Below are 18,988 nucleotides of genomic sequence, written 5' to 3' on the forward strand. Positions count from 1 at the left end.
AAGACCGTCAGATTCCTTTGCTGCAGCTCATTGAAATGTTTATTCGCTTCCTCTACCAACACTTCCAATTCCAAAGGGTCGAATTTCACTTTATGCTTTCGCTCTCTCAAACTCGCCATGCTGAAAACCATGAAACACGCTAAACCCTCATTTAAATAGGCGTGTCTCCAACACGTTTGCACCTGTTGTCATTAACGCAATCACTCTTAGTAAATCGCCCGCAAACCGCGGTTCAACCCCACACGCAAATTTCTAGATTGCCAACGCAGATTATTACAAGCAATTTGGGATCTTAGTAGAGCCGGCCCTAGGTCTCTTAGTACAGCCCAACCCACCTCACTGTAGGAGAACCGTATAAAAATGAGCTGAGGTCATTTACATGTTCAGTTGGGAGGACAGTGGTAGCCACCTGGAAGCCTTTCCATCCGTAAGGTACTAATGATCTTGGATCATATGTGTAAAATGTGAATGTTAATTCATTTATGTACATACTGCATGCCGAAAGTTGTTCTTTGATTACTGATGTCTATGTCTATATTTCTCAAAGGTGACGAGACATTAATCAAATATGCTGCTAAACAGATATCAGATGTCAAAACGTTTTTGTACATTTTTTTAAAAAAGTATTTGAACAGTCGTCTACATCATAATACATTATCTAACTAAGTGATGTTATATTTCTTATTGAACATAATCCATTTAACTTTGTTATTGTTTGAACAGTGTGATGTGAAACATACAGTTGTGGTGTTGCACACTGGTATGCTGAGATCAGTGTCAAGAGATTTTGCTCAGAAAATATTTTTTGACAAACATATACTTTATGTAAATTGTAGAATTTAAATTATTTAAGTTGAGTCAAAGGTTTCTTTGTGATTCTTTATGTCTGTATTCTGGATTCTGAAAAACATCTCAATGGTAATTCCAGATAAAGTTTTGGGCTTGAGCATTATTCAAAGGGATAATAGACAATACTATTACTGAGCTACTTCTTCTGCTAATCTCTGTGATTCACAGTGTGGCATCCACATTACACAAAAAAGGAATGGAGAATTTTACTGAGGTTGTGTCTTTTGTGCTGGCAGCCTATGGTCATATTGGAAAGTTAAAAAACTTGTATTTCAGCATAATGCTGTTATGGTACCTCTCCATATGTGTGGCTAACACAGTTCTTATTATAGTCATATTTGTGGATAAAAGGTTGCATGAGCCGATGTATATATTACTATGCAATTTGTTTGTGAATGAAATAGGTGGCAGCACATCACTGTATCCTCTTTTGATGTCACAGATGTTTTCAGATACCCATGAAGTGACCCTGCCGTGGTGTTTTCTGCAGATGTGTTGTATCTACACATCTGCCTCTGTTGAGTTTTGTAGTTTAGCAGCCATGGCCTATGACAGATATGTCGCTATCTGTTGTCCTTTACACTACAATGTTATTATGAACACAGGAAGAGTATCTATAATTATTCTGCTTGTATGGATTTATTCATTTGTTAATATCACATTTGCATTTTCATTCGTCATCCGTTTGAAATTTTGTGGAAATGTCATTGACAAAGTGTTTTGTGACCACCACTTAATAATTAAACTTGCATGTTCAGTTTCAGTACTCAACAAAATATCTGACCTGCTTTTTGCCTTTGTGACTATTGTTATCCCATTTAGTCTAATTTCAGTCTCTTACATGAAGATTTTGACTGTTTGTCTGAATACCTGGAAAGAAAACAAGCAAAAAGTGATCTCCACCTGCACACCTCAACTTGTCTCAGTGACAAACTTGTTTGTCGGATGCATTTTTCACTTTGTTGATTCCAGGTTTGATGTGGCCCATGTACCAGATAAAGTACGCATTATTTTATCTGTGTATATCCTTGTTTGCCAACCAATGGTCACCCCCTTTATGTATGGATTTAACCTACCGAAGATAAGGCAATCATGTAAAAGATTTCTATTTGAGAGAAAATAAATATTTTCCTTCATGCTTCAAGACTTTGTTTCAAGCAAGGATGGGTATCCCTGCTCTGTGGAAAAAAGATGACATATATGTCTCCAGAGTGTGGTTTATAATCTATAGACAAAAATAATAATAATCCAAACAGTTGCATACATTTCATATAGTGTGCAAAAGTTACAATTATGTGGAAAACTTTGAAGTAAAAAACTTGCATTAGTGATATACTACCACTAATATTTCTTCATTTCCTGGGATGGTAAATTTTTAGTAGAACTGAAAGTACTCTTCTAGCATCTCTAAAAACAACCTATCACAGCCAGAGACCAACATGAATGAATGTCTACAGTATTAGCGCAACTTTAAAATTCACTGAAGAAAAGGGGAGTAAATAAAGAATATCATACTATAACTTTTAATAAAATAATGCATTTAGAATCAATCAACAGGCTAATTTTTCATCTTAGCTGTTGCTAATCAGAGTAACCCTAAGTAAGTTATTTTCTCAAATGAGAACTTACTCTGTCTGAACAAATCCAAACTCATAAAGCTCCAATATGTAGAATTTGAAAATGTTGATTTTGGTGCTGGTGTCAAAAATGACACTGTCCCGGAAAACAGCAGATTAAAGCTGTATTAATGCTCAAAAGCATCACAACTATTTGCTTTATTGGTTTGGTATGTCTATTGCAAAGGCCTAAACACCAAAAGTATATTTTAATGCCCACCTGTCAAATAAGTAGATTTATATACTTGTAGAGGTCAAAAAGTACAGCAACCAGAGTATTGTACTGAAACAGTCATCTCCATCGGACAAAATGTTGTTGGGTGTATTTCAGCTTTCCTGAAAGTTAACAGTGGCTTACACTGAAACCTGTAGGTTTGACTTTCAATCGGTCTCATGTATGCTTTTAGGTTAGACTAAAGGTGAGGTTGTAAATCACAAATCTAAATCCAGTTCTGAGGTAAAAACATATAAAGACTCAGCACATTTGTCTTGTGTACGACATTTATGATATTTGTGAATCAAAAAAAACGTTTTTGCTTGTTTTTGGTACTACAATTTTTGCCAGCCCAGCAGCAGCTTGTATCTGGAGGCTGTACAAGGCATTTTGTAATGTGCTCTTCGTCTGTCTTCAGGCAGCTTAGGAGGTATTCTGCCTTATGACTATTAGGGTCCTGAAACACCAGGGCGATGGCAGGCCAATGTCGGGGCCGTCGGTGAGCATCTATGGCCCTAGTCGTTGCAGTGTGTACCCCACCATTGGCACTAGACGTCCCTTATCGTTGGCTTTTTGGCTGATTGAGCTGTTAGAATCGCCCGCGGAGGCCGTCCACTGTGGTCTTTGCAGGTTTCCTTACAGCTGGCATCCATCTGTTTTTATATTTAAGTTCTCTTATTATTTGTTTTAACCTTGTAATTTCCTCCTTCGAAGTAGCTCCCTCCTTTAACCATAGTTTGCTTTGTAATAATCTCGAAGATTTTCATGTAAGTAAATATCTGTTGGCGAATGAGGTAACACAATGATGATTGAGCCTATGGCCCACTGATGAAAGCCCTTGCACTTGCTGTAATACCAAAGATGTACACTGGATGTTGGTGGTGACTTTCCCGGAAAATATCACAAGCGGTGCACAGTTAGTGACACGTTCACCCAGCAGTGGTTGGTTGGCCAGAGAGAGTAGGTTGTTTGCATGCGTCATAACAGTTTTGTTTGTCCTCGTCCCTGCTAGCATTGTGAGTAAACAGTTTACTGTTAGCGGTCATTGCCGAACAAACAAAGAAAAGACCAATAACAGCGGACGATGAAACTGTAAAAAATGGTGCAAATTGCTTTCATGTGGTGTTGTTATGGAGGCATGGCAAAGCTGCCAACTGACAACTGACTGACGTCACACAGGCGACACTGGATCTCTGGGAAGCAGTGGGGTGCAAAAATACACCTGCAATTGCCGCTTCCAGTAATCTTTGAGATTGCCACTTTAACTACCATGATTAAGCACCTCATACACCATCAGTCCGACCATGTCCAGCTGCCTTCAAATCTCAGTTTCAGTGTATTATGTCAAAAAGTAAGTTTGAATTTCCGATGAACCACTCAGGGGTTTTCATCGTCTCCAACCCTATCAGCTTGGACCCAGGGCACAACCCAACCCACCTCTTTGTACAACAACTCTATAAAATGCAGTGGAGGCTTTGTTTGTGCTCAGCTGAGAGGGTAGCAGCGGTCACCTGGAGGCCTTCTTATCTGTGAGATACCAGTGATCTTGGGTCATATGTTCATTAACTTTATGCTTAATGTTGTGCTTTGTTTACTTGTTTCTACATTTGACACTGTGTCACAGGTGACTGAAGAGACATTTATCAAACGTGTTGGGGAAAAGAAAGCCGATTTCACAAGCTATTCTTTAAATAAAACAGTTGTCAGCATCATAATCCATCAACCAGCTAAGTAATGTTAAATTTGTTATTGACTATAATCCATTTAAATTTGTTAATTTTGACCTGTGTGGTTGAACATACTTTTGTGGGGCTGCACAATAGTATGCAGACATGAGTGTCGAGAGATTTTTAATCGGTTATCGGGAAAATAATTTTAGACAAACTCTTTGTTTCTATTTACTCCTTATATTCTTTTCTAACAACCAAGGAAAGCATATCAATCAGTTTGCCTGCCTAACACCAAGATTAATAGAAAACTTGCATGCAGGTATAATCTTGAGCTGAGGCATTATTCAAAAGATAATAAACAACACTGTTACTGAGCTAGTTTTGCTGCAAATCTCTGTGTGGAGAAATGGAGAACTCAACTAAGGTTTTGTCTTTTGTGCTGGCAGCCTATGGTCATATTGGAGAGTTCAAATACCTGTATTTCAGCATGATGCTGTTATGGTACCTCTCCATATTGATGGTCAACACAGTTCTTATTATTGTCATATATGTAGACAAAAAGTTACATGAGCCGATGTATATATTACTATGTAATTTGTTTGCAAATCAAATTGGTGCCAGCACAGCACTGTATCCTCTTATGATGTCACAGATGTTTTCAGATACCCATGAAGTGACCCTGCCGTGGTGTTTTCTGCAGACATATTATCTCTACATATGTGCTTCAGTTGAGCTTTGCAGTTTAGGAGCAATGGCTTACGACAGATATGTTGCTATCTGCTGTCCTTTATACTACAATGTCATTATGAACACGAGACGAGTAGGTACGATCAGTGTTCTTGTATGGATGTATCCATTTATTAACAGTGTGTTCTCATTTTCTTTCGTTGTCCCTTTGACATTTTGTGGAAATGTCATTGACAAAGTATATTGTGATCACTACTTAATAATTAAACTTGCATGTTCAGTTTCAGTTCTCAACAAAGTATCTGACCTGCTTTATGCCTTTGCAACTATTGTTGTCCCATTTAGTCTCATTTTAGTCTCTTACATGAAGATTTTGCCTGTTTGTCTGAACACCTCTGAAGAAAACAGGCAAAAAGCTGTCACCACCTGCACACCTCAGATTGTCTCAGCTTCAGGCTTGTTTATCGGCCTCATTTTTCACTTTTCTGATTCAAGGGTTGATGTGGCCCTCGTATCGGATAAAGTACGCATTTTTCTGTCACTGATTCTCCTCATTTGCCAACCTATGGGCACACCAATTATGTATGGATATAAATTACCGAAGATAAGACAATCATGGAAAGGATTTCTGTTTGATATAAAATAAATATTTTTCTTCATGTTGCAAGAGTCTCTTAAGAAAAAGGATGGGTACCTCTGTCCTGTGGGAAATACAATGTTGAGCAAGCAACAGCCTCAGAAAAGCTAAATAACAACAACATGAGGGTGTGTGCACTGCTGGTTAGCGCTGGAATGATGAGAGGAAAACCCTATATGAACACACCCATTTACTTTTGAGGGCTATTTTAAAAGACCAGTGTATAGAATTTTGAGGCATCTAATGGTGTGGTTGCAGATTGAAACTAACACCCCTCATCTCATCCTGCCTTATTAATGCCGCTAAAACTGTGAAAAATGAAAAAGGACCTCTTTAGTGCCAGTGTTTAGTTTGTCTGTTCTGGGCTACTGTAGAAACATGGCAACGCAACATGGCAGACTCTTTGGAAGAGGAGGTCCTGCCTCTGTAGATACAAAAGGCTGATTTTAAGGTAACTAAAACACAAATCTTATTTTCAGGGGATTATACACTAATGAAAACATAATTAGGAATATTATAATCCATTTCTGCCCCCAAAATCCCCCTAGATCCTACACACTAAACCTGTAAATACTTAGTGAATAAGAATTTATGAAACCAACTTGTTCTGAGGATTTTTTTGTGTAGTTTTTTTCTTTTCTAAACAGACTTGAGACCAAATACATGGAATTTCAAAGATTATATTCGCTGAACCATCCTAAGACTTTAATCTTGGTGCCTCCCAATAATTCCAAACTGTAGTTCATAATTTGGACCTTACCTGAAACCCTGATGATGCTCTTGCATAGGATACCTTAACTGGTCATCTTGGAGATGTATCCCTTGGGACAGTCAGAAATGTATGACTTTAGTCAAAAGATAGTGCAAACGAGTTCTCTCAAATATTGGTCGGGACAATTCTGTCATCCCAAAAATATTGGTAGCTAGGGACACGTCCTTACCGTCCATATGCCCTCACTCTCGCTACTAATGAAGTGATGCAGAGATCAAAACTGCAAACACATTCACTTAACTTTTAACTGTATCGGGATCTTTTCACAACTTTCACAAAACTATCACATAGGCCGGAAAGCATAGAGACTGAATGCAGATTTTTACCGTCAGCAACCTTTATTTTGTTTTAAATAAAGACAAATCAGTTTTTTCTGTATTGGTTCATTCATTGTGTGGAAATAGGCAGAGCTAGGTCTACAAAACTTTTGACTCTACATTCAGTTTGATGTCACATGTAAACAGGATCGTGCCACAGATGGATTCATTATACAAAGTTTTGTTATTAAAGGTTGCAAGGAGGGAAAATTATGTTGGTGTGATATAAATGAAAATCTAAATCCCAAGGTTAATGTACGGGTGATGTATTTTATTTTATTATGACAGGGATTGTGAAAAGTTTCCGGCTCGTATTAGCAGCTTGGCCCTCTAGTGCATTGCAACCAAACTCATTGTACAAGAAGTGTATGAAGTTCAGTGGAGGTGTTTGTCTTGTTCAGTTGTGAGGGCAGCAGCATCCACCTGGAGGCCTTCATATCTCTGAGACACCAGCAATCTTGTATCAGGTGTGTAAAAAATGTTTTTTTTTTCATTTATTTATGTTCACATACTGTATGCTTAATGTTGTTCATTGTCTACTTATGCCTTCATTTTGACATTTTGTTACAGGTGACTGAAGAGACATTTATCAAATGGGATGAGAAGAAGAAATCAGATTCCAACGGGTATTTTTAAAATAAGCATTTTTAAAGCTCTCATCATAATCCCACAACCAACTAAGCGATGTTATAATTCTTAATGACTACAATCCATGTTCATTTTGACCAGTAGGGTGGAGTATACTGTTGTGGTGTTGCACACTGCTCTGCAGGATCAGTATCAAGACATTTAGTTCCATTGTTGGAAACATAATTTTAGACAATTATGAAACTCGAATTTAAACTGATGAGTTTTCTTTGTGATTCCTTGTTTCTGTGCTCTGGAATGGCTCTAACAACTGCCAAGAAAAGCATGTGTTACCTAACACCAAAACTAATAGAAAACTTTAATGCAGGGTTAATCTTTGGCTGAGGAATTATTCAAAAGGATAAAAGACAACAATACTACTAAGTCAGTTTTGATGCTAATCTCTGTGATTCACTGTCTGGCACCCACATTACACAAGAAAGAAATGGAGAACTCAACTGAGGTTTTGTCTTTTGTGCTGGCAGCCTATGGTCATATTGGAGAGTTAAAATACTTGTATTTCAGCATAATGTTATTATGGTACCTCACCATATGTGTCGCCAACTCAACTCTTATCATGGTCATATTTGTGGACAAAAAGTTACATGAGCCGATGTATATATTACTATGTAATTTGTTTGCGAATGAAATTGGTGCCAGCACAGCAGTGTATCCACTTTTGATGTCACAGATGTTTTCAGATACCCATGAAGTGACCCTGCCGTGGTGTTTTCTCCAGATCTGTTGTCTCTCCACATGTGCTTCTATTGAGTTTTGTAGTTTAGCAGCCATGGCCTATGACAGATATGTCGCTATCTGTTGTCCTTTACACTACAATGTCATAATGAACACAAGACGAGTAGGTACGATCACTGTTCTTGTATGGATGTATTCATTTGTCAATAGTATGTTCTCATTTTCTTTCGTCATTCGTTTGAAATTTTGTGGAAATGTCATTGACAAAGTGTTTTGTGACCAGCACTTGATAATTAAACTTGCATGTTCAGTTTCAGCTCTCAACAAAATAACTGACCTGCTTTATGCCTTTGTGACTATCGTTATCCCATTTAGTCTCATTTTAGTCTCTTACATGAAGATTTTAGTCGTTTGTCTGAACACCTCTGAAGAAAGCAGACAAAAAGCTGTCACCACCTGCACACCTCAGATTGTCTCAGTTTCAGGCTTGTTTATCGGCCTCATTTTTCACTTTTCCGATTCAAGGTTTGATGTGGCTCTTGTGTCAGAGAAAGTACGCATTTTCTTGACACTGTGTTTTCTCATTTACCAACCTATGCTCACCCCCATTGTGTATGGACTTAAGCTACCAAAGATAAAACAATCATTGGAAAGATTTCTGTTTGATAGAAAATAAATATTATTTTTCATGTTGCAAGAGTCCGTTTAGATTGTTATCTCTGCTCTGTGGGAGAAATGACATAATATGTGTGGATAGAGTGTGAACTGACAGTCATTACAGATAATCTCCATTGTATTCATGCATTTCTGTCAATTCTGCTCAAAAACTACCAAGGGCGTAGGATTGGTGTCAACATTGGTACAACCCACATCCTTACTGCGCCACTGTCAGAGGAAAAAAATTCTTTGTTTTACTATAGGCAAAAAACAAGCGTGTTTCAGTACTAAGCCTTCATCAGCGTGACAAAACAGAGCACACATGTATAGAATAAATAGGTGAGGAGCCAACCCATAGGTGTGGTGTTAACATTGGTAGGGACCCAAGAACCCACTCCTTACCCCCAACAAATCCATGCAATAGCCTCAGAAAAACTAAATAATGACAACATAAGGGTGCGTCCATAGAGCTGTTTCCTCCGGCAGAAAAACACTTGCAAGGCATTGAAGAGCGGAAGTGCGATGAGAGAGAAAAACGCTATATGAATACACCCATTTACTTTTTAGGGCAATTTTGAAAGGACCAGCTCGTACAACAGCCAACCCCAATTAGAAATAAAAACATCCCAATGCCACCTTGTAAAAGGCCTACATTCGTGCTTTGTCAGGTCTGTCGGCTAGACAACAAGCAAATTACTTTTAAAATCCTCGATTTCTAAATGGAGTTTGGATTGATCAGGGCTATGCTGTGCTGAGGCTAATTTCCATGACTTACCAATTGGTCTAACTTCCTCACTCATGTACCTCCACACGAGCTCCTTTGTTGTCCTGTCTTGGGACGAGAGGACATGCTAGGGACACGTATTTACCGTCCATGTGCAAACCTTCACTCTTGCTACTAATGAAGTGATGCAGTGATTAAAACTACAAACACGTTCACTCAACTTCTAATGATATCAGGATCTTTTGACAACTTCTCACACAACCATCACATAGTCTGGAAAGTATAGGGACTGAGTGCAGATATTTACCATCAGCAACCTTTGTTTTGTTTTAAATGAAGACAAATCTGTTTTTTCTGTATCGGTTCATTCATTGTATAGAAATCAGCAGAGCGAGGTCTAGATAACTTTTGACCCTACATTCAGTTTGATGTCACATGTAAACAGGATCGTGTCACAGATGGATTCATTATACAAAGCTTTGTTATTAAAGCTGGCAAGGAGGTACATTTCTGTTGGTGTGATATGAATGAAAATCTATTTCCCTATGTTAATGACAGGGAGATGTATTTTATTTTACAATGAAATGTAATAGGAACACTTTCCGCCTCGTATTAGCAGCTTGGCCCTCGAGGGCACCCTAACCCAACTCATTGTACAAGAACTGCATAAAGTTCAGTGGAGGTGTTTGTCTTGTTCAGTGGGGAGGGCAGCAGCATCCACCTGGAGACCTTCATATCTATGAGACACCAGCGGTCTTGTATCATGTGTGTAAAATGGTAATTTTCATTTATGCTCACATCCTGTACACTTAATGTTGTTCTTTGTCTACTTATGCCTTTATTTTGACATTTTGTTACAGGTCACTGAAGAGACATTTATCAAATGGGATAATCATTTATCAAATGGCAATATTTTTAAAATAGTTTTTAAGCATTTTAAAAGCCCTCATCATAATCCACTTACTAACTAAGTGATGTTATAATAATTCTTATTGATTACAATCCCTTTAACTTTGTTCATTTTGACCAGAGAGGTGGAGTATACTGTTGTGGTGTTGCACACTGGTCTGCAGGATCAGTATCGAGACATTTAGTTCCCTTGTTGGTAACATAATTTTAGACAAACTCTAACAAAATTATGAGTTCAAACTGATGAGATTTCTTTGTGATTCTTTATTTCTGTACTCTGGACAAACAACCAAGAAAAACATCTTAATGTGTTGCCTAACACCAAGATTGATAGAAAACTTAAATGCAGGGTTAATCTTTGGCTGAGGCATTATTCAAAAGGATAAAAGACAACAATATTACTGAGCCAGTTTTGTTGCTAATCTCTGTGATTCATTGTGTGGCACCCACATCACACAAGAAAGAAATGGAGAACTCAACTGAGGTTTTGTCTTTTGTCCTGGCAGCCTATGGTCATATTGGAGAGTTAAAATACTTCTATTTCAGCATAATGCTGTCATGGTACCTCTCCATATGTGTTGCCAACGCAGCTGTTATCATGGTCATATTTGTGGACAAAAAGTTACCTGAGCCGATGTATATATTACTATGTAATTTGCTTGCTAATGAAATTGTTGCCACCACAGTAGTGTATCCTCTTATGATGTCACAGATGTTTTCAGATACCCATGAAGTGACCCTGCCGTGGTGTTTTCTGCAGATGTGTGGTCTATCCACGTGTGCTTCTATTGAGTTTTGTAGTTTAGCAGCCATGGCCTATGACAGATATGTTGCTATCCGTTGTCCTTTATACTACAATGTCATAATGAACACAAGACGAGTAGGTACGATCACTGTTCTTGTATGGATGTATTCTTTTGTCAATAGTATGTTCTCATTTTCTTTCGTCGTTCATTTGACATTTTGTGGAAATGTCATTGACAAAGTGTTTTGTGACCGCCACTTGATAATTAAACTTGCATGTTCAGTTTCAGTACTCAACAAAGTATCTGACCTGCTTTATGCCTTTGTGACTATTGTTATCCCATTTAGTCTCATTTTAGTCTCTTACATGAAGATTTTGGTCGTTTGTCTGAATACCTCTGAAGAAAGCAGGCAAAAAGCTGTCACCACCTGCACACCTCAGATTGTCTCAGTTTCAGGCTTGTTTATCGGCCTCATTTTTCACTTTTCTGATTCCAGGTTTGATGTGGCTCTTATGTCGGATAAAGTACGCAGTTTCTTGACACTGTGTCTCCTCATTTACCAACCTATGCTCACACCCATTATGTATGGATTTAACCTACCAAAGATAAAACAGTCAGTGAAAAGATTTCTGTTTGATAGAAAATAAATATTTTTCTTCATGTTGCAAGAGTCTGTTTAGATTGTTATCTCTGCTCTGTGGGAAAAACAACATGATATGTGTGGATAGAGTAAGAGCTGACAGTCATTACGGTTTATCTCCATTGTATTCATACATTCCTGCCAATTCTGCTCCAAAACTACCAAGGGCATAGGATTGGTGTCAACAATGGTGGGTACACTACAACCCATATCCTAACTGCGCCACTCTCAGAGGAAAAAAATCTTAGTTTTAATATGGGCAAAAAACAAGTGTGTTTCAGCACTAAGCCTTCATCAATGTAATAATACAGAGCACACGTCACTAAATAGGTGAGGAAATAACCTGTAGGTGTGGTATTAACTTTGGTAGGGACCCAAGAACCCACTCCTTACCCCCAACAAATCCATGCAATAGCCTCAGAAAAGCTAAATAATGACAACATAAGGGTGTGTCCATATAGCTGTTTTCTCCGGCAGAGAAGCACTTGTAAGGCGTTGAAGAGCAGAAGTGCGATGAGAGAGAAAAACGCTATATGAATACACCCATTTACTTTTTAGGGCAATCTTGAAAGGACCAGCTCGTACGACAGCCAACCCCAATTAGAAAAAAAAACATCTTAATGCCACCTTGTAAAAGGCCTAAATTCATGCTTTGTCACGTCTGTCGGCTAGACGACAAGCAAACAACTTTTAAAATGTGTGTTCCCTGAATGGAGTTTGGATTGATCAGGGCTATGCTGTGCTGAGGCGTATTTCCATGACTTACCAAATGGTCTTACTTCCTCACTCACGTACCTCCACATGAGCTCCTTTGTTGTCCTGTCTTGGGACGAGAGGACATGCTAGGGACACGTATTTACCGTCCATGTGCAAACCTTCACTCTTGCTACTAATAAAGTGATGCAGTGATTAAAACTGCAAACACATTCACCTCACACAACCATCATATAGTCTGGAAAGCATAGGGACTGAGTGCAGATTATTACCGTCAGCAACCTTTGTTTTGTTTTAAATGAAGACAAATCTGTTTTTTCTGTAATGGTTTATTCATTGTATAGAAATCAGCAGAGCTAGGTCTAGATAACTTTTGACTCTACATTCAGTTTGATGTCACATGTAAACAGGATCGTGCCACAGATGGATTCATTATACAAATCTTTGTTGTTAAAGCTGGCAAGGAGGTACATTTCTGTTTGTGAAACTTGAATTATACTTTTACAGACTGTACTAAGAACACATGCTGTATGTTTTTGGTTGCCTTTATGTATAATTAAGTGTGCTCAATAGTGTGCTGAATTGGAACTTTTTACAAACATTAAGGGCCGGATCTACTAAAGGTTTGCGTGTATTAAAACGTGTGCAAACTCCTTGCACATATCGCCTATCCAGCCTTGCCATTTTGGAGCTGTTGGAGAAACTCAGAGCGGATTTGGAGCCAGCTACGAGAAGGGGTCACGCAATACCTGCAATAACAAAACTCCTTGCAAGTTTACTATTATTATTATATTTATATTATTATACGCCAATTTTTCTTTTGTTCTTCTTCTGATGTCTTGGTATCTCCTTTTCCCTTCATCCACTGTTCGCCTGTTTTTTCCAACAGCATTAACTTTTTCACCGATTTTCTCCCACACAGCGTTCCTTTGCGTGACCGTCAGATTCCTTTGCTGCAGCTCATTGAAATGTTTATTCGCTTCCTCTACCAACACTTCTAATTCCAAATGGTCGAATTTCACTTTGCGCTTTCGCTCTCTCAAACTCGCCATGCTGAAAACCATGAAACACGCTAAACCCTCATTTAAATAGGCGTGTCTCCAACACGTTTGCACCTGTTGTCATTGTATATCGCCCGCAAACCGCGGTTCTACCCCACATGCAAATTTCTATATTGCGCACGCAGATTAGTACGAGCAATTTGGGATCTTAGTAGATCCGGCCCTTGGTGAGTTACAGTTTTTTGCCGGGGACAGACACTGTTTTTCGGGCAGAAATGTGAAGAAGAGTCGGTAAGACCGACAGGCTGACAGACACTTCTACACGTATAACTGCGGTATTTTTTTTCCCAATATAAGTTGCCAAAGACACTACCAGTTATTATGTTACTGTTGTTTGGTCCTGTAACGTTGCTTTGTGGGACATTTCTCTATATTTTGTTGAGTGATGGACCTGTTTAGTTATTAGATAGTGAACACCATCAGATCGACACGCCCTCGCTCCGCGCCGCTGGCTTATCCACTCACACTGGTTCGGTTCGCCAATAATGCGCCTCTGATACTACCTCCAAAGGCGCATCAGAGGCTGAGGGAAATTTCACCCCTCACCGCATCTGAAACTTTCACACAGAAGCAGATGCGAAGAATTGGCGCAGGATCACAGCATGCAAACGGCAGTGTGAATGGGGCTATTGAGAAGCTGAAAGACAGTTTCTCAGCTAACAAGCCTGTGTCAGTGTGGAGAGGTCTACAGGGGATCACCAACTACAGGAGACCATCCCCCCACATTGCAGTGAACCATGAACTGGCTGATGACCTGGATGTCTTCTACTACAGGTTTGAGAAGCCAGCATTTATACCCATCACCCACTCCAGCATCAAACAACCCTCATCACCCCCTGCACCACCCTCACCCCTCCCTACTGACCCCCCACCATCACTCAGAATCTGTGAAGAGGATGTGTGTCAGCTCTTCAGGCAACAGAAGACCAGGAAAGCTCCAGGCCCAGATGGCGTGTCAGCCTCCTGTCTGAAGGTCTGTGCTGACCAGCTGGCCCCCATCTTCACCCAGATCTTCAACAGATCACTGGAGCTGTGTGAAGTCCCCTTCTGCTTCAAAAGCTCCACAATAATTCTGGTCCCCAAGAAACCAGCAATCCCAGGACTTAATGACTAGAGGCCCGTGGCCCTGACGTCTGTGGTCATGAACTCCTTTGAGAGAGTGGTGTTGAGCCACCTGAAGGACATGACTGGCCCCCTGCTGGACCCCCTGCAGTTTGCATACCGGGCAAACAGGTCAGTGGATGATGCAATCAACATGGGACTGCACTACATCCTGCAACACCTCGACTCCCAGGGACATTATGCTAGGATCCTGTTTGTGGACTTCAACTTGGCATTCAACACCATCATCCCAAACATCCTCCACTCCAAACTCACCCAGCTCACCGTCCCAGCCTCCACCTGTCAGTGGATCACAAACTTCCTGACAGACAGGAGGCAGCAGGTGAGGCTGGGGAAAATCACATCCAGCACCCGGTCAATCAGCACATGCGCCCCCCCAGGGATGTGTGCTCTCCGCACTGCTCTTCTCCCCATACACCAACGACTGCACCTCAAGAGACCCATCTGTCAACCTCTGAAGTTTGCAGACGACACCATGGTCATCGGCCTCATCCAGGACGGTGATGAGTCTGCATACAGACGGGAGGTGGAACAGCTGGCCCTCTGGTGTGGTCAGAACAATTTGGAGCTGAACACGCTCAAAACTGTGGAGATGACAGTGGACTTCAGGAGTAGCCCCCCTACACTGCCCCCATCACCATTTTCAATAACTCTGTGTCTGCTGTGGAAACCTTCAGGTTTCTGGGATCTTCCATCTAGTGGACACCCAACGTAGACTCCATAATCAAAAAGGCCCAGCAGAGGATGTACTTCCTCCATCAGCTCAGGAAGTTCAACCTGCCCCAGGAGCTGCTGATCCAGTTCTACATGGCAATAGTCCAGTCTGTTCTCTGCACCTCCATCATCATCTGGTTTTGATCAGCCACCAAACAGGACAGGAACAGACTGATACGGACAATCAGGACTGCAGAAAAAATCATTGATGCTAAACTGCCCACCATCCAGGACCTATACTCATCCAGAGTCAGGAAACTGGCAGGACACATCTCTGCAGACAGATCACAAGAACAGTTTCTTCCCCCAGGCCGTCACCCAGTGTCAGTAACCCCCTGACTCCAAAATCATCCACTCACAGTCTTTACATTTACAGACTAAATTGCACTTTATATGTATGTACATAACTCCCCACTGTAAATAACATAATATAATATATATATATATATATATATACTTAAATAAATATTTATAACAGACCGGACCTCTGAACACTTTTTAACTTACTGTTCCTTGTTGTTCTTGTTCTTTCTAGTTGAATGTTTGTTATGTTATGTTTATGTTTATGTTTATGTTCATGTCTACGTACATCGGGTGCTAAGAAAAAAACGAAGTCAAATTCCTTATATGTGTTTCACATACTTGGCCAATAACTCTGATTCTGATTCTGATCAAAACTGCAAACACATTCACTTAACACAACCATCACATATGCTGGAAAGCATAAGGACTGAGTGCAGATTTTTACTGTCAGCAACCTTTGTTTTGTTTTACATGAAGACAAATCAGTTTTTTCTGTATTGGTTCATTCATTGTGTGGAAATTAGCAGAGCTAGGTCTACAAAACTTTAGACTCTACATTCAGTTTGATGTCACATGTAAACAGGTTTGTGCCACAGATGGATTCATTATACAAAGCTTTGTTATTAAAGTTGGCAATTTCTGTTGGTGTGATATGAATGAAAATCTATTTCCCTATGTTAATGACAGGGAGATGTATTTTATTTTACAATGAAAGGTAATGGGGAAAACTTTCCGCCTCGTATTAGCAGCTTGGCCCTCACACACACACACACACACACAGACACACTGTACATACTGAATATGTAATTAATGTAAATCAATCTTGGTGTTGTGTTATTATTTGTTGTGTTCTGTCCAAGTGTTTGGACATATGCTTTGGCAAAATTGTTGTTAAACTTTCATGCCAATAAAACCCCCTTTGAATTGAATTTGAATTGAATTGGAAATTTCTGTTGGTGTGATATGAATGAAATCTATTTCCTATGTTAATGACAGGGAGATGTATTTTATTTTACAATGAAAGGTAATAGGAAAACTTTCCGCCTCGTATTAGCAGCTTGGCCCTCGAGGGCACCCTAACCCAACTCATTGTACAAGAACTGCATAAAGTTCAGTGGAGGTGTTTGTCTTGTTCAGTGGGGAGGGCAGCAGCATCCACCTGGAGACCTTCATATCTATGAGACACCAGCGATCTTGTATCATGTGTGTAAAATGGTAATTTTCATTTATGTTCACATACTGTATGCTTAATGTTGTTCTTTGTCTACTTATGTCTTCATTTTGACATTTTGTTACAGGTGACTGAAGAGACATTTATCAAATGGGATAATCATTTATCAAATGGCGATATAGTTTTTAAGCATTTTAAAAGCTCTCATCATAATCCAATAACGAACTAAGTGATGTTATAATTCTCAATGACTAAAATCCATTTAACTTTGTTCATTTTGACCAGAGAGGTGGAGTATACTGTTGTAGTGTTGCACACTGGTCTGCAGGATCAGTATTGAGACATTTAGTTCCATTGTTGGAAACATAATTTTAGACAAACTCTAACAGAATTACGAAACTACAATTCAAACTGATGAGATTTCTTTATGATTCTTTATTTATGTACTCTGGACAAACAACCAAGAAAAGCATGTGAATGTGTTGCCTAACAAAAAGATCAATAGAACACTTAAATGCAGGGTTAATCTTTGGCTGAGGCATTATTCAAAAGGATAAAAGTCAACAATATTACTGAGTCAGTTTTGTTGCTAATCTCTGTGATTCACTGTGTGGCACCCACATTACACAAGAAAGAAATGGAGAACTCAACTGAGGTTGTGTCTTTTGTGCTGGCAGCCTATGGTCATATTGGAGAGTTAAAATACTTGTATTTCAGCATAATGCTGTTATGGTACCTCTCCATATGTGTCGCCAACGCAGCTCTTATCATGGTCATATTTCTGGACAAAAAGTTACATGAGCCGATGTATATATTACTATGTAATTTGTTTGCAAATCAAATTGGTGCCAGCACAGCAGTGTATCCTCTTATGATGTCACAGATGTTTTCAGATACCCATGAAGTGACCCTGCCATGGTGTTTTCTCCAGATCTGTTGTCTCTCCACGTGTGCTTCTATTGAGTTATGTAGTTTAGCAGCCATGGCCTATGACAGATATGTTGCTATCTGTTGTCCTTTACACTACAATGTCATAATGAACACAAGACGAGTAGGTGCGATCACTGTTCTTGTATGGATGTATTCGTTTGTCAATAACATATTCTCATTTTCTTTTATCGTTCATTTGAAATTTTGTGGAAATGTCATTGACAAAGTGTTTTGTGACCGGCACTTGATAATTAAACTTGCATGTTCAGTTTCAGTAGTCACCAAAATATCTGACCTGCTTCATGCCATTGTGACTATTGTTGTCACATTTAGTCTCATTTTCGTCTCTTACATGAAGATTTTGGTCGTTTGTCTGAACACCTCTGAAGAAAGCAGACAAAAAGCTGTCACCACCTGCACACCTCAGATTGTCTCACTTTCAAGCATGTTTATCAGCGTCATTTTCCTTTTTTCTGATTCCAGGTTTGATGTGGCTCTTGTATCAGATAAAGTACGCATTTTCTTGACACTGTATCTTCCCATTTACCAACCTATGCTCACCCCCATTATGTATGGATTTAACCTACCAAAGATAAAACAATCATTGAAAAGATTTCTGTTTGATAGAAAATAAATATTCTTCTTCATGTTGCAAGAGTCTGTTTAGATTGTTATCTTTGCTCTGTGGGGAAAAAAAACATATGTGTGGATAGAGTGAGAGCTGACAGTCATAACAGTTCATCTCCATTGTATTCATGCATTTCTGCAAATTCTGCTCAAAAACTACCAAGGGGGCGTAGGATTTGTGTAAACATTGGTAGGGACACGACAACCCACATCCTAACCCGCCACAAATCTCCACAAGTGATTGATGTGTCTGTAGTGTAAAGGTCAACAATTAAAAATTGTGAGGGGGCAATATTTTCTGTTGAAGAAAAATCCATTGATTGAATCATGCAACAGCCTCAGAAAGACTAAATAATGACAACATACGGGTGTGCCCATACAGCTATTTTCTCTGGCAGAATTGTGTTGGCAAGTTGCGGGGAGCACAAGTGCCATGAGAAGGAAAAACAAGTTAACAAGTTTAAAAAGGACCAGCTTGTAGGACTTAGTGGCGTCCAATGGTGTGGTTGCATATTGCAACCAACTTAACACCCCTTATCTCACCTTCTCACAATGAAAAATGCAAAAGGCCCTCCCTTTGTAGAT

The 18,988-nt window shown here is 39.4% G+C and overlaps 4 protein-coding genes across 4 annotated transcripts; all 4 read left to right on the forward strand.

The window, feature by feature from the left end:
- Positions 1 to 1,045: 1,045 nt before the first annotated feature.
- LOC311262266 (olfactory receptor 7G1-like) lies at positions 1,046 to 1,972 on the forward strand (the record flags this gene model as incomplete). The annotated part of the gene is made up of 1 exon (XM_084361538.1): positions 1,046 to 1,972. The coding sequence occupies one exon, from the start codon at positions 1,046 to 1,048 to the stop codon at positions 1,970 to 1,972; it is 927 nt and encodes a 308-aa protein (XP_084217664.1).
- A 2,783-nt stretch (positions 1,973 to 4,755) lies between these two features.
- LOC311262284 (olfactory receptor 1E16-like) lies at positions 4,756 to 8,761 on the forward strand (the record flags this gene model as incomplete). Its single annotated transcript, XM_084361562.1, has 2 exons — positions 4,756 to 5,173; positions 8,253 to 8,761. 2 exons carry the CDS (start codon positions 4,756 to 4,758, stop codon positions 8,759 to 8,761), a joined length of 927 nt encoding a protein of 308 aa, XP_084217688.1.
- A 2,080-nt stretch (positions 8,762 to 10,841) lies between these two features.
- LOC311262363 (olfactory receptor 11A1-like) lies at positions 10,842 to 11,768 on the forward strand (the record flags this gene model as incomplete). Its single annotated transcript, XM_084361702.1, has 1 exon — positions 10,842 to 11,768. One exon carries the CDS (start codon positions 10,842 to 10,844, stop codon positions 11,766 to 11,768), a length of 927 nt encoding a protein of 308 aa, XP_084217828.1.
- A 5,715-nt stretch (positions 11,769 to 17,483) lies between these two features.
- On the forward strand, positions 17,484 to 18,410 carry LOC311262183 (olfactory receptor 11A1-like; the record flags this gene model as incomplete). The annotated part of the gene is made up of 1 exon (XM_084361419.1): positions 17,484 to 18,410. One exon carries the CDS (start codon positions 17,484 to 17,486, stop codon positions 18,408 to 18,410), a length of 927 nt encoding a protein of 308 aa, XP_084217545.1.
- Positions 18,411 to 18,988: the final 578 nt, after the last annotated feature.

Source organism: Pagrus pagrus (genome assembly GCF_965226575.1).
Source record: "Pagrus pagrus genome assembly, chromosome: 9".
Taxonomy (NCBI): Eukaryota; Metazoa; Chordata; class Actinopteri; order Spariformes; family Sparidae; genus Pagrus; species Pagrus pagrus.